At 34.4% G+C, this 19,766-nt stretch overlaps 1 protein-coding gene across 1 annotated transcript; it reads left to right on the forward strand.

The window, feature by feature from the left end:
* The first annotated feature begins 12,129 nt into the window (after positions 1-12,129).
* On the forward strand, positions 12,130-18,002 carry LOC122310111 (lipoyl synthase, chloroplastic-like). The gene is made up of 7 exons (XM_043123996.1): positions 12,130-12,325; positions 15,158-15,485; positions 15,853-15,943; positions 16,069-16,226; positions 16,853-17,024; positions 17,610-17,720; positions 17,919-18,002. Exons 1-7 carry the CDS (start codon positions 12,130-12,132, stop codon positions 18,000-18,002), a joined length of 1,140 nt encoding a protein of 379 aa, XP_042979930.1.
* Positions 18,003-19,766: the final 1,764 nt, after the last annotated feature.

A 19,766-nucleotide genomic window follows, 5' to 3' on the forward strand; every position in this document is an offset into this window, starting at 1 on the left:
AATTCTCTCTATTAAGCATTTTTACTTACTAAATTTTCTACTTTCCAAAACACCGAAGAATTATCGCTAACCTAGGCATCGAAGGTTTCGTAGGTCATCCCAGGGCCACCCTTTCTTACTCTATTTGTCATTGCAGGTCCAAAAAACCGAAAACCTGGACTGTTGAGAACCTAACCCTTAGTCGTACGAAACACGTTGTTGACATGAAGAATTAGGATAATTTGGAGATCACGTGTAAAATGTTTTTCCCATTATTTCATTTACCACATTGATCGACAAGAAATTATGCAAGTTGTAGCTTGAATATATAAAGTCTCCATTCACTAAAAACAATGACCATTTATAACGAATTATATATGACGAGAATTACTATTTGCAATTAAAACATACTCATTTTAAAAAAGAATAATCATTTATGCAGGAAAGAACTAACTAGTCACAACAGAACAGTTTTCTCGTGATCATATTTTTCAACATATCATATCAATATATTATATACATATATATATATATATAATATATGTATGATTGAGAATAACATGATAACATTTGATAATCTATTTCGATAACCCGTTTTGGATAAGTGATATCATGTATCCGAGCCTGCAGATCATAATTCAAAGAGTAGTACTGAATAGTCAATTATATTATTGGACTATTATTGATCAACACCGTGACGGAGCCCATGGATATTAATTGATGTCTAGCGTAGTACTACGTGTATCGATCGATCTACTCATGCATGCGAGTTTGTTGGTTATTTTACCCCTCCAGTTTCCATTTTCATCACTTTATAATTCATTACATGAATCCGAAAGTACTACAAGCTGGCAGGGACATAATTGTGGAATTCAATCCCTTTGCATGCAGTGAGATGTCAATGAATTAAGTCGCCCGCGCGCCTAGCTAGCTACCCCCATACGATGATCATATCGATCGAGCTAGGCCAGACAATGCATATATAATGTATAATTATTGATAAAAACAGTATTTTGGTCATTAACTAAAACAAAAATTCTATATAATACATGATATTGAGATCATGAAAATGGAAATACATATATAATACGTACTCACATGATTCGTGCAGTACTTGCTAAGGTAGATCAAAAGTGAATCTCCTTAAAAGAAGATCGAGGTAAAAAACCTCGATCTGCTTGTCCATGGGCTTGATCATGAGTAGTACTACTACTGGTCATGACTACTAGATATATTCATGTTCGGTTCATAAATATTATATATAGATCAATGAGGATACGCATGCTAGCTAGCTCTTCCAAGCTGGGGATCAATATGTACGTACTCCGGATCTAGATCAATCCATGCATCTAGTATTCTCAGTCTCAGAAATAGATTCAAATATATTCGAGTAGGTAGGAACATTCTTAATTCGTCTGCATTGAAAGTTTGTGGGGTTGAGAACAGGGCATGCAATATTGTTGCATGCCGTATGTTGGATAGCGCGATTTCATATATTTTGTTAATGTCGACAGATTGAATGTAACTCAACTTTCATCATTTGAAACCAAGCATGAACGATTGCATTTGCACCCACGATCGACGTTCTGGAATCGTTTTTTTATATACATATAATATGATTGCACCACGAAGTCGTAGATCGACTTGTTTTCAGTCTAGCATATATATATATATATGTAGATCAACTAAAAGCTAGCTAGAAAAGTAGTCGTATGAAATTGCTTTCAAAGAGTGAGATACCCTTGATCTCGTACAAGATAAATATATATTTGAACAAGCTAGTATATATATATATATTTATATGCCCTTCACGTAAGAACGATACTTACCGGCCGGCCCCCACAAGAAAAACAAAACAAAAAACTACAAGATCCAAAGAAACCAGAAAAATTAAAAAGAAACCGTAGCTGCCCTGCCTGGGTTCATATATTAGGTATATATATAATATATATCGAGAGAGAGAAAATGTGAATGCATGAAAAAGATAGTCGAGAGAAGAGGTCCTGTAATCCATTCCTTCTTTTGTGGGTGCAACGACAGAGAAGGAAACCTGAAAAAGACAGGTGCTAAAATCAGATTTCACTGTCGCAGTGATGAATTTGAGAGGATGGGTACTGTCTTAATTTTGTGATGGGACGACTAATACGTACTGAAATTCCAAACAAGGAAACTAGCTATTTTCAAACTCGGAATCTCCACCTTTCTCTGCTGGTGTAAAATCATTCTCCCAAGCCTCTGCCCCTTCCTTGCAGCTCCAGGCCTCTCCTTGGTCCCTGCAGCCAGCTGTAATTAATAGTAGTTTATTTGTATTTTTCTGAACTACGTACTGCTTTACTGGGTTCTCTGGTACATAATAATATTCATGAAGGGTTTTGATGATGCCCAGCCATGAGATTCCTATATGTCTGCCTTTGACACTTCCAGACAGTACCATTCATAACACTGTTCTATGTAGTTCTGTTCATTAACGGATTTAGACACAATCATTTCGCCTATGGTCGGCTCCATTTCGTATCTATATCAGGAAATTTTTCCAAGACCCTCTCTCTCTCCCACTGTGTTTTTAGAACATTTTCTTATGAATAAAATATTATATACAGTCGTGAATTGTGTAAGTACTATTTAGTCACTTAAAGAAAGAGAGATTCATTATTAAAAATTAATTTATTTTCACGTGAATCTCTTATTTATTCATTTGTAGTTACGATTGCAATTATCATTTATTTTTTTTTATTTTTTTTTTTAATTTTTTTCCTTCCTTTTCTGACCATGACAACTGTTCCCGGTCTTTATTTTCCAAAGACCGACTCTTTCTCTGCACTGGCGTCCTGATCAATGGAATAAGAAAAATTAAGTTGTTAAGTGATGACTATTCATGTGATAATGCGTACAAGGTTTGTTACCTTTGTGTTGCCCACTATAATCCATGTAACACTGGGCCCAACTTTGTTAGAAATCTTATTGGGCTGATCGCCCCACATTTATTAAAGCATCATTCGGTTATTTCAGTGGATAAGTGGGCCTATATTGAATGACACGAATCCCAACCTATGACCTAAAGTTTTAGAAACTGGGTTCCACTCAACAAACTAGATGGAACAAACACAGTCCGAGACACACTGCACCCTTCTAGGCAATGGCAGCAAGCACCTCCATAATTTTTCTTGGCACTCTCCCACTACGGTTAATCCTCCACAAGCTCCTTCTTCCATGAGAACTCCAAGCCCAAAAATAGTCTATATTAAATTATGTAAATTTAAAAGAATATAGCTTTTCCTACCGTAAGTTGAGGTTAGAGATCATATTTGTTTTTATCTTAGCTAGACCAAAGTGAATAAAAAATACTTCCTCTCCCTTGAGACTCTTTCTCTCGAACTCATTTTTCTTTTCTTTTCTTCCTCCGTAATATTTTTACTCCATTTTTTCTAGAGGTGCTACTTGCCCCTACGGGGCGGGATAGCCCCTACTCTACCCCCAGCCCCTACATGGGCAGAGGGGAAAATTTCTCCCCATCCCCCACCTCCGAAGTGCGGGGGGAACACCCCATCTCAGATAACAGGGTGTGGGTGGGGGGGAATAACCCCCGCCCCCTACTGAACTTTTGGTCTAGAAGTAATTTGTGGGTCAAAATTAAAATAATCTAGAAATCGCTGAAATTGGCCTAAAATGACCCATGAGCTTTTCTTTTAGGCTCAGAAATAGCTTTTGGGCCATTTTAGACCTATAAAATTATAAGTAAAATAAAAAAATTTAAAAACCAGATAAAACAAAAGTTACATGAATAAAAATAAGTTAAATAATATGTACACGATACAAATTTACTAATTTATAGCAAATGAAATACTACTACAGACTACTAGTCTAATACTTAATAAATTAATAATAATAACTAAGCTATTATAAAATTGAAAGGCTAAACAATTACAAAACTATAAACATAAAAATGTTGAATGGACATTGTATTAACATTACAAATCATTGAATACATAATACGAACAAATTATTCAAATTTGAATATTCTAAAGATAGAGTTGTTTGAGTTTTTGACTGTGACATTTGGGGCGGTCCAGACAAGTAGTCTTTTTATTAACTCATTGAGATTTGAGACTTGAGCACATATTCATATTATAGCAGAGGTAGACGCCGTCTCATGTGTTGCTACAACAATTAATACTAAAATTAATATCGATGAAATTAAAATGAATATAAATCAATCACAATAATAAAATAAAAACAAGAATTATTAGGTGGTCCAAATCCAAACTTATCACCACCCTCATCCTCATCGGTTTCCTTAAAATCTAAATATCCGGAACATGAATATCCTTTCTCATCGTCCAACTTTATGTGCATATCAATGCCTCCATAATTGTAGAAGACAATGAACTACATAAATGATCAAATATGCGCTCTCTAGTACTAAAGGCTAACTCTGAGGTAACAGTGCCAATAGAGATGACCAAAATACAGCAGGCAATCTTACAAAGAATAAGATATTTCTTTGTTGCCGCCTTCCACTATCCTAATATATTGAAATCATCATAATCTTGAATAAGATCCCTTGATAAATAGTTGTCTAACTTCGAAACTATCTCCATAGATTGATGGACTAGTGTGAGATTCTATGCAAGGGTCTTAGTCCACGCCAATTTATACTTCTTTGTTGGCCTGGTGTCTGGAGGAGGCATTGGGGGTAGGCGTAAGTGTAGTAAACGCAGTATCATCCTTAATTGCATTAAACTCATCATATAATTTAATCAAGGTATCTCAGGCCATTTCACCAAAAACATTAGCTCATACCTGATCGTGTGCAAGTTTCAAACCATATAACATGCCAGAAAGTTTCAGACAATGATAAAAAATAACAGTCACATATAACAAAATATTTAGTCTACTCAAATCTCTCCAATACTTATCATATTTGATATTCATGGTCAATGCTATTCCATCATTCTTTAATTGGAACCCCTATACATGTCTTCTAATTCTTCTTTCACCCTACATATTTGTTGACAAAACTCATGGGATGTAGGGTACAGAAAACTAGATAACTTCAAAGTAATATTGTAAAAAAGTCCGAGAAAATCAACAAAAATAGAAACTACCTCCTAATCATCATCATTATTAAATCCAAGGTTTCAAATTTCGTATAATTATATATCTACATGTGAATTTTGATGATAACAAATGAATTCAAAAAATAAAGGAGTCTCAACCTTAAGTTGTCTACATAATAGAATCAAGCATATCAAGAACCAAGTATGAGTAAGAAGAAACAAGTTTACATTAAAATTATAGAGTAATGTTGTAAATTTCTTAAAAATTTGAAATTAGGATTAAGACTCAAAATTAATATTTTATTATAAAGTATTAAAATACATTTTCTACATGTGCATGAAGATTTTAAAAATTAAATTTGAAAATTTTGAAAGATAATTAATTATCATATTTCACATGTGATGATGAAATGTTGAATTTTGAAAATATTAAAGATGATTGATTGTCATCTTTCACATGTGTATGCTTTATTTGAATATTTTAAAAAATGATTGATGTTATTTTTTACTTATGCAAAAAGTAGATGATTTTATTTGAAAATTTTGAAAATATTAAAGATGATTGATTGTCATCTTTCATATGTGCATGTTTTATTTGAATATTTTGAAAAGTGATTGATGCTCTTTTTGACTTATGCAAAAGATAGATGATTTTGTTTGAAAGATAAAGTGTGCTCCTTTTGTCATATACAAAAAGTAAAAAGATTAAGTTTGAAATTTTTGAAAAGTAAAGTGTACTTTTTTTGTTATATGTAAAAAGTAAAAAAATTGAGTTTGAAATTTTTGAAAAGCAAATGATATTATCTTTGATATGTGAATCTTTTTAAATTTGAATATGAAGTCTCATATGCCTATAAATAGATCATTTGAGAGATTCACATTCACAACACCAAAAGCATACAACATTCATTCAAAGCTTTCATTCTCCATTCTCTAAACATTGAGCCTTAAACCTTATTTATTTTAATAGAGATATAGTTTGCACTGTATTGTTTTTATTTCACTCATTGATGAATGTTTTCTGATAACTTACCCACTATCAACTCTTATATCAATAAAATGGTGTATATAACCCTTGTGCGTGTAGAAAGTATTTTACATAGGGAATAGTTGAATCACCATATGTAAGATGATTGTAAGTGTAGAGGGTGTTCTACATGGATCCTTTGTAGTAGTATTGTTCAAAGGTGCAATATGTTTCTATCTCCACCTGAAAGGGGTTGAATAGTGAATTTGGGGATCCTCAATTGGTAACTTGGGGTGAGGACGTAGACAGTGGGGCCGAATCTCGTTAACATATTGAGTTTGCTTTTCTCTTACCCTTACTCTTTATATTTATTTCTGCTTCATATTTTATTTGTATTTTATATTGTGTATTTAAATTATAATTGTTAATTTTTTTAAAATATAACCAAATTCACCTCCCCTCTTGTATTAGTCATCTGGGCAACAATCATTAGGCTTTCCTAATTCCCCGTGCTCATCAAAGTCTTCGATATATTGAATGTCTTCATCACCCAATAATTGAAAGGCTGCTTTATATTCTTAGGCTGTCTTAAATATCAAGAAGATTGAATTCCATCTGGTAGGAACATCAGTACAAAGACTCTTCTTCGATGTTATGCCCGCAACTTTCGCCTCAATCTTGAATATCTCCAATCTAGAAAGAGAAGACCTTACAAGTTTTACAGTCATTCTAACTCGTACAACCAAGTCATCAACATCTTTCAACCTCTCAGTACAATTATATTGAAGATATGTGCAGCACATTTAACATGCAAATATTCATCACCCAAGAATGTATTATTTGCCTCTCTGAGATAAGTCTTCAGATATCCCAAAGCGACATCATTAGACGAGGCATTATCAACCGAAACTGTCAAAACTCGTGCCAACTCCCACTCCTTTATTGCGGCCTCCAAATCCTTTTCAATTGTCTCATCCTTGTGATCAGTTATTTAACAAAACTTAATAATCTTTTTATAAAGAATCCAACTAGAATCAACTAAATGCACAGTTAAAGACATGTAATTCATATTATGGATAGAAGTCCAAGTATCGGCAGTGAGGCAAACTACCAAACTCGCCAATTGACCCTTCAAAATATCTTTATCTTTTATATACATCTTTTTAATATCTTTTGCCCCAGTGTGGAGAGAAGGAACCATAAATCTAGATTTCAATTCTTAGACAAGTTCTTGAAACTCTCTCCCGTCCACAAACTAAAAATGTAACTCGTCTATGATAACCATACAAGCTACATTCTTTCTACACTCATCGAGATTATACTTCATATACTCCTTCAACGTTGGACCCCCACTACTCTCATCTGCCATTTTTTTTTATTCCAATATCTAGTCTAGATTGACTCTTCTCTAGTAAGAATCTTAATATTGGACTCTTTTTACATTGTTCCTCTAAATGGACCTTCATCTGGGATGTACCATGTTTCCTATAGTGACATCCATATATTTTTTCACAGTGATTACATTTAGTTTGGAGATTATTGGGGTCACCACCCTTTAGTTTGGTAAAGTAAGACCAAATAATCGAAACATGTTTTTTGCTTGTGTGGGTTGGGGGGCATGGTAAGGTGTACTCCCTATAGGAGTTGGAGTAGGGTTAGATTCTAGGACAGGGTTACTAGCTGGGGCATGAGAGCTATCACTGAAATTTAGATCACTTTGAGAAGACAATCCTGATTCTCCAATATAATAAAAAAAAAAATTTAAATCAAGCAACACAAAACATAAAAATATATATATAAAAAATAAAATAAAATTATAATAGTAGTATAATACACCACACATGAAAAAACAAGGTAACGTGCTAAGCCAACACAAGACATTAAAAAACACCAAAAAAAAAATTGTTTTTTAGTTCTGAGAGTTTCAAACCCCTAAATAAATTTTGAGGTTTTAGATTGAACCCCTAAATCAAGTTGGCTTTTTCTAAACAATTTCCATGAAACAGTCAAGGTGTGGATAGGAAGAAAATTGAGGTAAGTTGCATATATGCTTTGAAAATTTAATTAGTTAAATGCTGCCTAGTTAATTATTACAAAATTCAATTGATTTAGGATTTCAACTTTCAATTGAAACCCCTAAATTAATTTAAGATTTCGGATTTGGAACCCTAAACTAATTTAGGGTTCTAAATCCGAAACTAAATCAATTAGTTTAGGGTTTTAGATTTGGAACCCTAAATTAGTTTAGGGTTCTAATCCTAAATCAATTTAGGGTTTCGGATTGGAACCCTAAACTAATTTAGAGTTTCAATCCGAAACCCTACAAACTACAAAAAATAAATAAATAAATAAAAAATAAAACAATCGGTTCAACATAATACACATGCACAATCACAATCCACGAATCCACATCATACAAATTCACAAATTTCCATCCTCCATCTCCGATTCAACCCATTCTTCCTCCAATCTTCGATCCAAACTCAAAAAAATAAAAAATAAAAATGGAGAAACAGAAACTTGACAGTGGAGTGGCAGAGTCTCACCTTTGGTAGTACCACGTGACGGTGAGAGAGGATACATGAAGTCTGGATAGATATAGTGCGTTGTGCAAGAGAGAGAGAGAGAGAAAGAGAGGCACGAGAGATGGAGAGAATGACAGTCTGAGAAACACAGAGAGAGTTTGAGAAGAAGGAAGGGGAGGGGAACTTAAGACTCTTAATGAAACGACATCGTTTTGTCATGGATAAAACGGCACCGTTTCATTTATGAATGTGTATATATATAAAAATGATATGCAGAGTGGGGCGAGGGAAATATAGAGCTGGGCTTAGCCCCCTCCTTCCCCCGCCTCCGCTAGAGGCCTCTTGTGTGGGTAGGGCCCCTTGCCCCCCGCACAAGTGGTACAAAACCCCCACCCCGTATGGGTGGGGGAAGGGCGAACGAGGCGGTGCTGCTGGGTGTGGGGCCCCACTACCCACCCTTAATTTCTCCCTCATTCATTTCTCCATTTCTGCTAGGGTTTCTTTCATTTCTCCATCTTTAAAAAATCATTGTCTTTTCGATCCCCTCTTGTGTTTGCGAAATCACTTCCTTTTTTTTTTCGATCCCCTTCTACCTAGACAAACCTTCGTCCAGCACCTTCTATTTCATCACAGCACCTTCTGTTTGCCACATTAGTAGTAGTCCATCGTAGTAGTACCTGTCCGTTGCAGCAGCACCAATCGAAGCCCTTTGCTTTCAAGGCTTTCAGCAGCACCTAAACATCCTGCCGTGAGTTTCAAATAACATGTAAATATTTTTGAAATATGTTTTATTGTGATGTTGATTTAGAAGTGGTGTGATGATTTTATTGTGGATTGAGGGTTTAGGATTTTGTTGTTAGGGATTTTTTTTGTAAAGTTTCAAATCAAAGGGATTTTGTTTGTGGAATTGATTTTTTACTCGAAACAACCAACATGCGTAAGTTGAAGAGATGGTTTTGCTCGAATCAATCGAAGGGACTTTGATTGTGGAATTTGGGAACTTCAGATTGTCCAATAGTAAAGTCCAAGAGATTCAAAAGTTAAAGGGATGATTTCAAATGGCTTGACATTCCTCCATGAGATTCTTTTGGAATTTGTGGCTCTTGTATATGTCCTATGTATTTGTGGGGTTTTAAGAAGTCCATGGGAAAAAAAGTTTAGATGTTTAATTAGAAGAAGCATCGTCAATAATTTATGAGTGAGTAATATTAGATAGAATTTTAAAGTGCATAAGTATTATATATTTATTTTAAAAAATGTATTGCATGATGTATCATTAACTAAGTATTTAATTCACTTTATTTTTGTTTTAATGGGTTAAAATTCCAATTAAAGATTAATTATGGATATTTTAATTTATGAAGTTTTTAATAAGTGTTAATAAATCACTACGGGAAGGGTAGAATCCACCTGGTAGCGGCGGGTCGGGGTTGCAACTCTATGTGTGACATTCTCATGTAGACATGACTTAAAATTAATTATCCAGTAATTGTCGACATTTTTTTCTAGTGAGTTAGTTAATATATAGAGTAACGATTTATGCTTTTAAAAATATAGAGAATAACGATTTATTCTCTAAAATGTTATTAACTTTAATGATTCTTTTACTAATCTAATACATCCGTGGATTCATATATTGCCCACAAGATACAAAGGTTGTGCTATTTAAATATTTCTATATCACGCTATTTATGCAATATAATTTAATACGTAAGACTCAAATTTTAAAAGAATAATATTATGTATAATTGTGAATTGTATAATTGCTGTGTAAAAGTATGTACTATTAAAACATTAAATTTTTTTATATAAATCTTGCATTTATTTACTTTTTTTCAAAATAATTATGCGGTACTTACACATTTACAGATCATTTTTCTCTATTTTTTACTATCATAAAATATACAAATATTATATATTTTTTAAAAAATAAATAAATATTTAATTTACTTAAATAAATTAATTTTTTAATAATAAATTCACGCCTTTTTATAAAAGAAAAATCATTACCACATAATCAACGAAATTCATATTACAAACTCTATCTATGCCCCTTCAAATGATAAATGGGGGGGACTTTTGGTATTATGGGTGGATGGTCTTGATGTAGAGCTAGTGATGGTTCACTGTAATATAATCTCCATGCTTGTGTATTCAGACCCTATTTATACTCCTTCGCTGATTAATTTGATTTATTACCCTACACATATAAGTAAAAAAGAAAATTTTTGGAAAAGATTAAGGATAAGTGGAACAAATTTTGAAGGACCTAGACTTGACATAGAAGACTTTAATGTTATCCTTAGTCAAAATAAAAAATATAGAGGTCGCCCCTTTGCAAATACCTCCAGTCATTATGGTCTCCTTGAATACATGAATCAGAGTGGTATGATAGACCTAGGTTACAATGGACCAAAATACACTTGGACAAATAATAGACAAGGTCTAGGTCATATTAGAGAAATATTAGATAGGGGTATTGTAAACCAATTTTGGTTAGATTTATTTCCAAACTCCTCTCTTAGGCATCTCCCTTTAAGTGCTTCTGACCATTCCCCCATCATTCTTGAAACAAAATGTAAGAACTTCCATAAGACTAGTTTCAAATTTGAAGAATTCTGGATAAGAGACCACACTATTCAAATGGTTGTTTAAAATGCTTGGAATAGCAATGTCATGGGCAACCCGAGCTTCATTTTACTCAAAAAAACTCAAACTAGTTCAAAGAGCATTAAAAGTTTGGAACAAAACTCACTTTGGTCATATCCAAACATCAATTAGAGAGACAAACACTACTCTTTTAACCATTCAAGAAAAAGATCTTAACCCTATTTCTTTGGCAATTGAGGAGGATCTAAAAGCAACGTTGAATGAGTTACTAAAGAGAGAAGAGATCCTCTGGAGACAAAAATCTAGAGTTCAATGGTTAACCACCATAGATTTAAATACAAAATTCTTCCATCTTTCAACCATAGTTAGGAGACGTCGAAATACCATTGAGAGTCTTAAGCTTAGTCAAAACAATTGGACTGAGGACCAAAATGTCATTCAGAGTTCTTTCTTGGATCATTTTAAAATAGTCTACACAACTTCAAACCCAAACATAAGCCAGGAGCTTGAATCTCTATTCCCTGAAAAAATCTCAGCTCAGGATAACAACTTCCTTTGTGAAATCCCTTCCAAAGATGAAATTTTCCATACCCTTCGCTAAACCCCTTCCAAAAAAGCCCCTGATCCTAATGGGTTTACCGGCCTTTTTTATAAGCATTATTAGAAAATTGTTAAGGATGATTTTAGCAAAGTTGTTCGCAATTTTTTTCTGAGTGGAAAACTTATTAAAGAAGTCAATTATACTTATATTGCCCTCATCCCAAAGACTAACAACCCCAATACTCCAACACTATAGGCCCATTAGTCTTTCAAATGTTTGCTATAAAGTTATTGCAAAAATTTTGGCAAACAGACTCAAAAAAAGATTCTCACAAAAATTATCTCCACATACCAAACTGCTTTTGTGCTAGGTAGAATCATTCAGGAAAACACAATTTTGGCCCAGGAACTCTTTCATTTCTTAAATAGGAAAAAAGGGAAAAATGGTTCAATGGCAATAAAGATTGATATGGAAAAGGCTTTTGACTTCATGGAATGGGTTTTTATTCTTAGGATTTTAGAGTGCCTGGGATTTAGACAAACATGGATCAACTGGATTAAAGAGTGTATCATGACAGTCTCTTTCTCTGTTATCATAAATGGCACTCCTAATGGTTTTGTCAAGCCAAGTAGGGGATTAAGACAGGGTGATCCCCTCTCACCCTTCCTTTTTATCCTAGGCACAGAAGTTCTTACTAGACTCATTGCCAGAGAAGAAAGCTTAGGAAACATACAAGGAATCTCTATCAGTAGAAATAACCTCACTATCTCACATCTTCTCTTTGCTGATGATTTAATATTCTTCAGAAAGGCTAATCAATCCACCTCAAATAGCTTCAAGAACTGTTTGGATAAATACTCTTCTTGGTCAAGACAAAGAATCCATACTAGTAAGTCTTCCTTAAAATTTAGTGACAACACACCAATATGTCAAAGACAACATGTTAAGGTTGTTTTTTATCTAAAGAATGCTTCTTCTCGAATTAAATACCTCGATTTGCCTCTTTCTTTCAATGGATCAAAGAAAGTCCACTTCCAAGAAGTTCAACAAAGGATCTCCCAAAAATTGGTTGGTTGGAAATCAAAACTTCTATCTCAAGCAGGTCGCACCACCCTCATAAGAACGGTTGCTAGTACAATGCCTTCCTATCTCATGTCCACCATCACAATCCCAAAAGGCCTCGCTAGCAACTTGGATCGTACTTTCATGAAATTTTGGTGGGGTTTCTCTCCTGAAAAGTCTCATAACCTCACACTCAAATCATGGAATTCTATTTGTAAGCCAAAGTCTATGGGTGGATTGGGAATAAGACTGGTTTCAGATTTTAACAAAGCTTTCCTCTCAAAATTTGGATGGTATATGATTACAGGTGTCAATGCCATTTGAAGAAAAGTGCTAGCTGAGAAATACCTAAAAAATTCATCCTTTTTAGATACCAATCCAAAGTCTACTGACTCTTGGATTTGGAAAGGCATCATCAAGCAAAAAGATTTTTTAAGAAAAGGGCTTTGTCTTTAGATTTACAATGGAATTGATACCAAAGTTTAGTCAAACCCTTGGATTCCCAGAAACCAAAATTTCACACTGGTCCCAAAAGACAAAAATGTTCCAATTGATCTGAATCTTAGAGTCTCTGAACTTATGATGGAGGAACTAAGGAGATGGAACACTATTCTCCTGCAAACACTCTTTCAACAACACACAGTCAATGAGATTGAAAAAATTCCTATTGCCCAGCATAACTTTCAAAACCTCTCTAATCAACCGATCTGGACTTATCATCACTATGGTAAATATAGTGTAAAGTCTGCCTATGCTGCCCTTAGCTTATCTCATGATCAAAATAGCCCAGAGAACAATAAAAACATCCCAGCTGTTATGTGGAAACAAACTATGGAAGTTAAAGATTCAGGATAGGCTCAAGTTGCTCTGTTGGAAAATCTTATCAAATATTATTCCAACAAAAGCCTGCATAAAAAATTTTGTCAATCTCAATCAGGAAGATACTGACTATCTTGTTTGCAACACTGGTGAAGAAACTCAATCTCACCTCTTTCTAAATTGAAGCTTCACTAGAATCTTATGGAGAAATTCCCCATGGCCTCTAAGCATTTCTCACTTTGCTCAAAATGACACTAGTAAGTGGATAAAATGTATTCTAGACCCAGTTAGTGATTTAGGTATTTCCAAAGAGGAAGAACATCAATTCCAAATTTTTGCAATTTTGGCTATGGATAGTATTTGGTTTCTTAGAAACAAGGTCCTTCATGAAGATTTTAAACCTGATTTAAATGCTTTCATCTTGTCCACAAAAAAAAAAAAAAATTTCAAAGATCACGGTGATGCTTGGGACAATATTCATATTAATCATGGCAACTCTCTGGGACCTCTCACTATGGATCATTGTGTTCTCACCTTTGATGTTACATTCAGACAAAATGATAGCACAGCAGCAGCCATTTGTAAATCACTAGCTAGTTCAATCCTCTTTGTGACTACAAAGCAGATATGCAACACAAACCCAAATCAAGGAGAAGCAGAAGCAATGTTGACAGGGCTTAAGGAAGCAAGAAGAATCCGAATTGAAAAACTGGTGGTAGCAGGAGACTCTCTCAACACACTTAGAGCTATCCAAGATCCTAACTACATCCTTAACTGGACTGTACAATCTACTATCCAGGATGCAAGGACTGCTCTTAAAGATTTCCACATATGGGAACTTAAAAAAATACATCGACATGAAAATTGATGTACGCATTCTATTGCATAGTGGACTGCCTCCAAATCTCTATTTGGAAATATTTCACTAATTGTAATTCCCCCCTCCCTATTAAACTTCCACAGTGGGAAGGACCCACCTTTGTAAATATACTGCTAGATAACTGCTTGTTTCTTTTATCAATATATATGTTAGCTGTTTGTTTAAAAAAAAAAAAAAATTGGATGCAAAAAAAAAAAAAAAAAAAAAACGACATTACCCTTCTTAAAATGTGTCGATGATAATCCATGCTTTGCAAGTACAAAATGGAATTGGGTGTTGGCACTATTGGGGGTTGAAACTACCAAACCAGCCAAAGAAACGGTTGTGGTCATTGAACTCCCGACGGAGAAACCAAAGTACCCCAACGGCCACGGTACTCGCCTCCTCTCTTAAGAATTAACATACTGACACATTCTCTCTCTCTCTCTCTCTCTCTCAGACATAAGATTTCTCTTTCTGAATTCTTAAAATTACAGATTCGGTGGTGCTTTTCAACGAAAATGGCAAAAATTATTCAACAATCGGTTTCGAATCCTTGTCCTTTCTCAATCCCATTTCCAAAACTCCCACACTCCAAATCCTCGAATTATTCTCCCAGTATTTTTTTTCATGTAATTTGCCTTGTAGTTCTAGGAGAATGAGAATTCATCAAAGATTGACACGAAGCCGCGCCGTCGTGGGATTCTATGGTGGCGAAGAAGAGTGGGCCCTACCCAGGAGGAATGGGGCCCTACACGGGGAGAGACCCAAATGCGATGAAGCCCGAGTGGTTGAGGCAGAGAGCCCCTCAAGGAGAGAGGTACGAGCAGGTCAAGGACTCGCTCTTACGCTTGAATCTCAACACCGTCTGTGAGGAAGCGCAGTGCCCTAAGATTGGCGAGTGTTGGAATGGAGGCGGAGACGGTGTTGCCATTGCCACGATCATGCTTCTTGGGGATACTTGCACCCGAGGCTGTAGATTTTGCGCTGTCAAAACCAACAGAAACCCCGCACCTCCTAATCCATCGGAACCACAAAACACTACCAACGCTATCGCAAGTTGGGGGTATGTTAATGCTTTTGAGCTCGGGAACGATGAAAATTTAAAATACATATGCCATCGTGATTTCTTCTTATAAATTTATGGCTCCTTAAATAAAGGGCTAGATTAATGCAGTCCATTGTAAATATCTGGAACAAGAACATAATAATATGATGCTTGACACTTGTTCTTCTGTTCGATACAACTTTTGTTTCTGGTAGTTTTATATTTTGTAAAATCTTGAAAGTTGTCAATAACTTAAACATTTATTAGACGTTGTTAAGTTGATATATTGCCATTAGCACTGGCTTATTATGCATATTTTATCATGTGCTTTCTAAATGCAATTTTGATAACTCAAATTATGTTCTTCTTTTTCAAATATATGTAGTGTGGACTATATTGTTCTAACAAGTGTGGATCGTGATGATCTACCTAACGGTGGAGGTGGGCATTTTTCTCAAACCGTCAAAACTATGAAGGTGTGTAGATCTTTCTGGCTATGGTCTTGAGGTACATTTTACTTGGTTTTGTTATGAATATGATAGCAAAAGAGGTTAAGAGTAAGAATTTAGTTTTGTTGGATACTATACCACTCCTTTTGCAGAAACTCAAGCCCAAGATCATGGTTGAGTGTTTAACTTCTGATTTTCGGGGTGATTTGAAGGCCGTAGAGACTCTGGTACACTCTGGGTTGGATGTATTTGCCCATAATATTGAGACTGTGAGACGGCTTCAGCGAATTGTCAAAGATCCTAGGGCTGGGTGAGTTGGCAATACTGGTCATCTTTCTTCTGAATTTTTTATGAATAGTTCTTGATTGTTGTTACTCATTCATTAATTTGTGAGTAAAGCAAACTTCACTATTGAGCTAAAATCTTTACGTTTCATCCTCAATGTCATTAGCTTCAAGTAGCTGTACAAGTCATGACTCCTAATAATTATACCAGTGACGCACCACTTGTTATGTCCATTTTCTTTTTCTTCTCATCTGTAGTTTAAATTTTCACTCATTATCTTATAAGACTAAGCTTGTCTTTTTTATTTTTGGGTGCACATACATGTTTGGCACCCTAAGTTGCTCCCCCTCTTGGTAATTACATTCACATATAGACTAATTATTCTCTTGCTTTTCAAGTTGTTCAGCTTACTCGGTCACTTAAACATTAAAGTTAAATTTAAGATCTTTCCCCCAACCAGTAGAATTGGATATTTTAGTTGAGAGAGTGGGGCTATTTTGCATGCCATATTTGGTCATTATGATATACATTTTTTTGTTGCTTTTTCCCCATCTTTTGCAAAATGTTTCCTCCCTTATAGATTTGCATCTCTATTCTAAATATATGATTGTTGATCTATTTATGATATATGTATGTTGTTCTCTTATGCAGGTATGAACAGAGCTTGTCAGTTCTAAAACATGCCAAGCTCAGCAAGGAGGGCATGATAACAAAATCTTCTATAATGTTGGGCCTTGGAGAATCTGATAATGAGTTGAAAGAAGCCATGGCTGATTTAAGGGCTATAGATGTTGACATTTTGACACTTGGACAATATTTACAGGTTAGTTGATGAGCGATAGTTAATTGGATTACACCAGTTCCCTTACTGTATGGGAAAATATCAGGGTTCTACGTCCTATATTCAAAAATGACAATGACTCCTGAGGTTGGTATTATTTTTGCTGATTTTCCTTCTTCTAACCAATCTGGCTAGCAATCATCATTCGAGGTTGCTTTGGATGGGGAATTTGATTTCTGAAAAACAAAATGTCACTTTTTGGAATTGTATGCGTGTGGTCATATAGGTATACTTGTTATGTGGATTACATATCTCTGGAACAGAGTGACAAATAGGAGGTGACTTCTTAATATTTCCCCAAATTTTGAGAGAGGTTGGTGTAATCTGCCCTAGTCAGTTCTATCATATTTGTTAAGCAAGATGAAAAATGGGATCATTTTTAACTTGAGTCCAGCCAAGTTTGTGCCTGTTATTTTGGCTGAGCTTAATCTTCTTTAATACTTGAAGCTGGCTCATGATTGTGATGCAGCACTACTTGGCCCTTTGTAATATTAAAACCAATTGCTCTATTTAACTCATTCTTGGCAGAGATACTAACCTAAACGTGGTTACAAATGTTTTTTGCAGCCAACTCCATTACACCTGACTATTAAAGAGTATGTTACCCCTGAAAAGTTTGCTTTCTGGAAGGAATATGGTGAATCCATTGGATTTCGTTATGTAGCCAGTGGGCCACTGGTGAGCTCTCTATTATGGTTTGCAATATTGATGGTAACAACCTAAATATTTTATTCTATCTAGGAATTGGGGGAAAAAAAAAAACCAATTTTCAAATTAATTTCTAAGGAGTAATGTGACTTGATAATTTGCTCAATATTTTAATATTTTGGTTTAAAAAAACAGATCTTACAAGTTTCATATGCATCGATTTTTCAGGTCCGATCCTCATATAGGGCTGGTGAGCTCTTTGTTAAGACCATGGTTAGAGAAAGTGTTAACAGCACTGGTGGCAAATCCTAATATATTTTTGGCTATTGGAGACCTCCCCTATAGAGCACCAACATCAAATTGGTGCACAAACAATTTGTTGTAACTGAGCAAATGACTGCCAAGGCTGTCCTAATTCTTATAGTATAAATTTTGTAGGTCCCAGTAAAAAAAACATCTTCATTGTTTGAGGATTTCTTTGATTTGTTCTACAAGTTCCCTTTAAATGCTTTAGTTAGACATTATTCTCACATTATGATTTGCCACTTCTTTATATTTTACACCCTCGAGTCTTAACTTGGGTTAGAAGGGCAGAGGTTTCAAACAAATCCCAAAGAAGATATAAGTTGCTATTAGATGTTTCTATGCCATTTTTCCAGCTTTCTATGTGCCAATGAATTTGGATTGAAAATAAAGTAGTCGATGATTGTCAACAAAATGGTAAAGCAGAAAGAGAACAAATTTCATGGTAGATGAATTAACAGGAACTGGGATATTGTCTTTGACTAGCTTGTGAAGCAGTTGAAAGTTTTGAAGCGGTTATGTGTGGAAACTAAACAACCTCGTCAGCATTAGGTTGTATTCAAGTTTTATAATTTTGAGGTATTTTTGTTTAGTTTATGAAAAATGCTATCAATCAAATTATGTTATTGCTTTTTCTAACGAAAGATCACAAATGAAAGGGTTTTTTTTTTTTTTTTTATGAGTTCAAGTCACATTGGGGACGACATATAGATTGGATTAATGTTTCGTTTGATTACACAATATAAATTATTTCATTTTATTTAATCATTACAATTTTTTAAAATTTTCACATAGAATATAATAAATAATTCAACTTTTTTAAATCTTAAAATAAAATTTATATTTAAAAATTTATATTATAATAATATTTTATTCAATTTTCAAATTTTAACTTTTGTCTCATCTCATTTATGTAACCAAAATGTCTTAATATTATATATAGAGCTTGTGTTAAGTTATTGAAATCTGATCGATAAGTGAAGCCTCTAAAGGGAAAGAATTACCACCAAGTCGACTGTCATGGACGTCGATTGAAAAGCATGATAAAATGTTATGATGTTAAAGGTTTGATCATTAACTAAATTAATATCCAATATTCTTACAAGTTCTACATCAATATTTGAGTGTTTAGCAATATAAGCAAAATAAATTCAATGAGATACTTGTTAACCAAAAATCTCTCGATGTCGCTTATCTTGATTCTTGATCTTTACTTTTACTTGCTTAGAGCACTTACATTGGTTTATGCATATGCATATGCAAAATCATCTTTTTGGAGATCTAATTTGCCATACAAGCAAAACTCTCACATTGGCTTATGCAAATTTAAGACAAAATAATAAAATGACGATTTAAAGTATTGAGGATTTCTTGCTCAGAAAATCCATCAATATTCCATTCATACATTTGGTCAACAGATACGGAGAATTGAGATTGGAAACCTCTTTCTTCGTACTGTAAATCAGGGGGAGTAGGTCTAGAATTCCAGTTCTTCGTGAGACCTATGGGTTTTATGTCTCGCGAATAAATCCTGGCAAGTTCGGGGTTTTCAATTTAAAGACCCTGAAATTCTTTTTCAAGTAAATCTATTTTTTGAACTAAGGAATTATCAGACAAAGAGATATCATTATCAAAATCATTCCAAGTGTATATAGAAAAAGAATCATCAAAATTAACCCCTGGTTGTTTCTGTCTATTGTAGAAACAGAGGGTTTTTCTGGCTTTACTTGAGCAAGCATTTGATCAATTTTACTCAAAATACCGGTCGATCCA

The sequence above is a fragment of the Carya illinoinensis genome, chromosome 5 (assembly GCF_018687715.1).
Source record: "Carya illinoinensis cultivar Pawnee chromosome 5, C.illinoinensisPawnee_v1, whole genome shotgun sequence".
NCBI lineage: Eukaryota > Viridiplantae > Streptophyta > Magnoliopsida > Fagales > Juglandaceae > Carya > Carya illinoinensis.

Bases quoted from the DNA above. Each gene is read 5' to 3' on its own strand.
- LOC122310111 (XM_043123996.1), top strand. From the start codon at position 12,130: ATGGCAATAAAGATTGATATGGAAAAGGCTTTTGACTTCATGGAATGG. The intron at 12,326-15,157 runs GTGATCCCCTCT...GGCCCTACCCAG, and splicing joins AAGTAGGGGATTAAGACAGG to GAGGAATGGGGCCCTACACG. The intron at 17,025-17,609 runs GTTAGTTGATGA...TGTTTTTTGCAG, and splicing joins CACTTGGACAATATTTACAG to CCAACTCCATTACACCTGAC.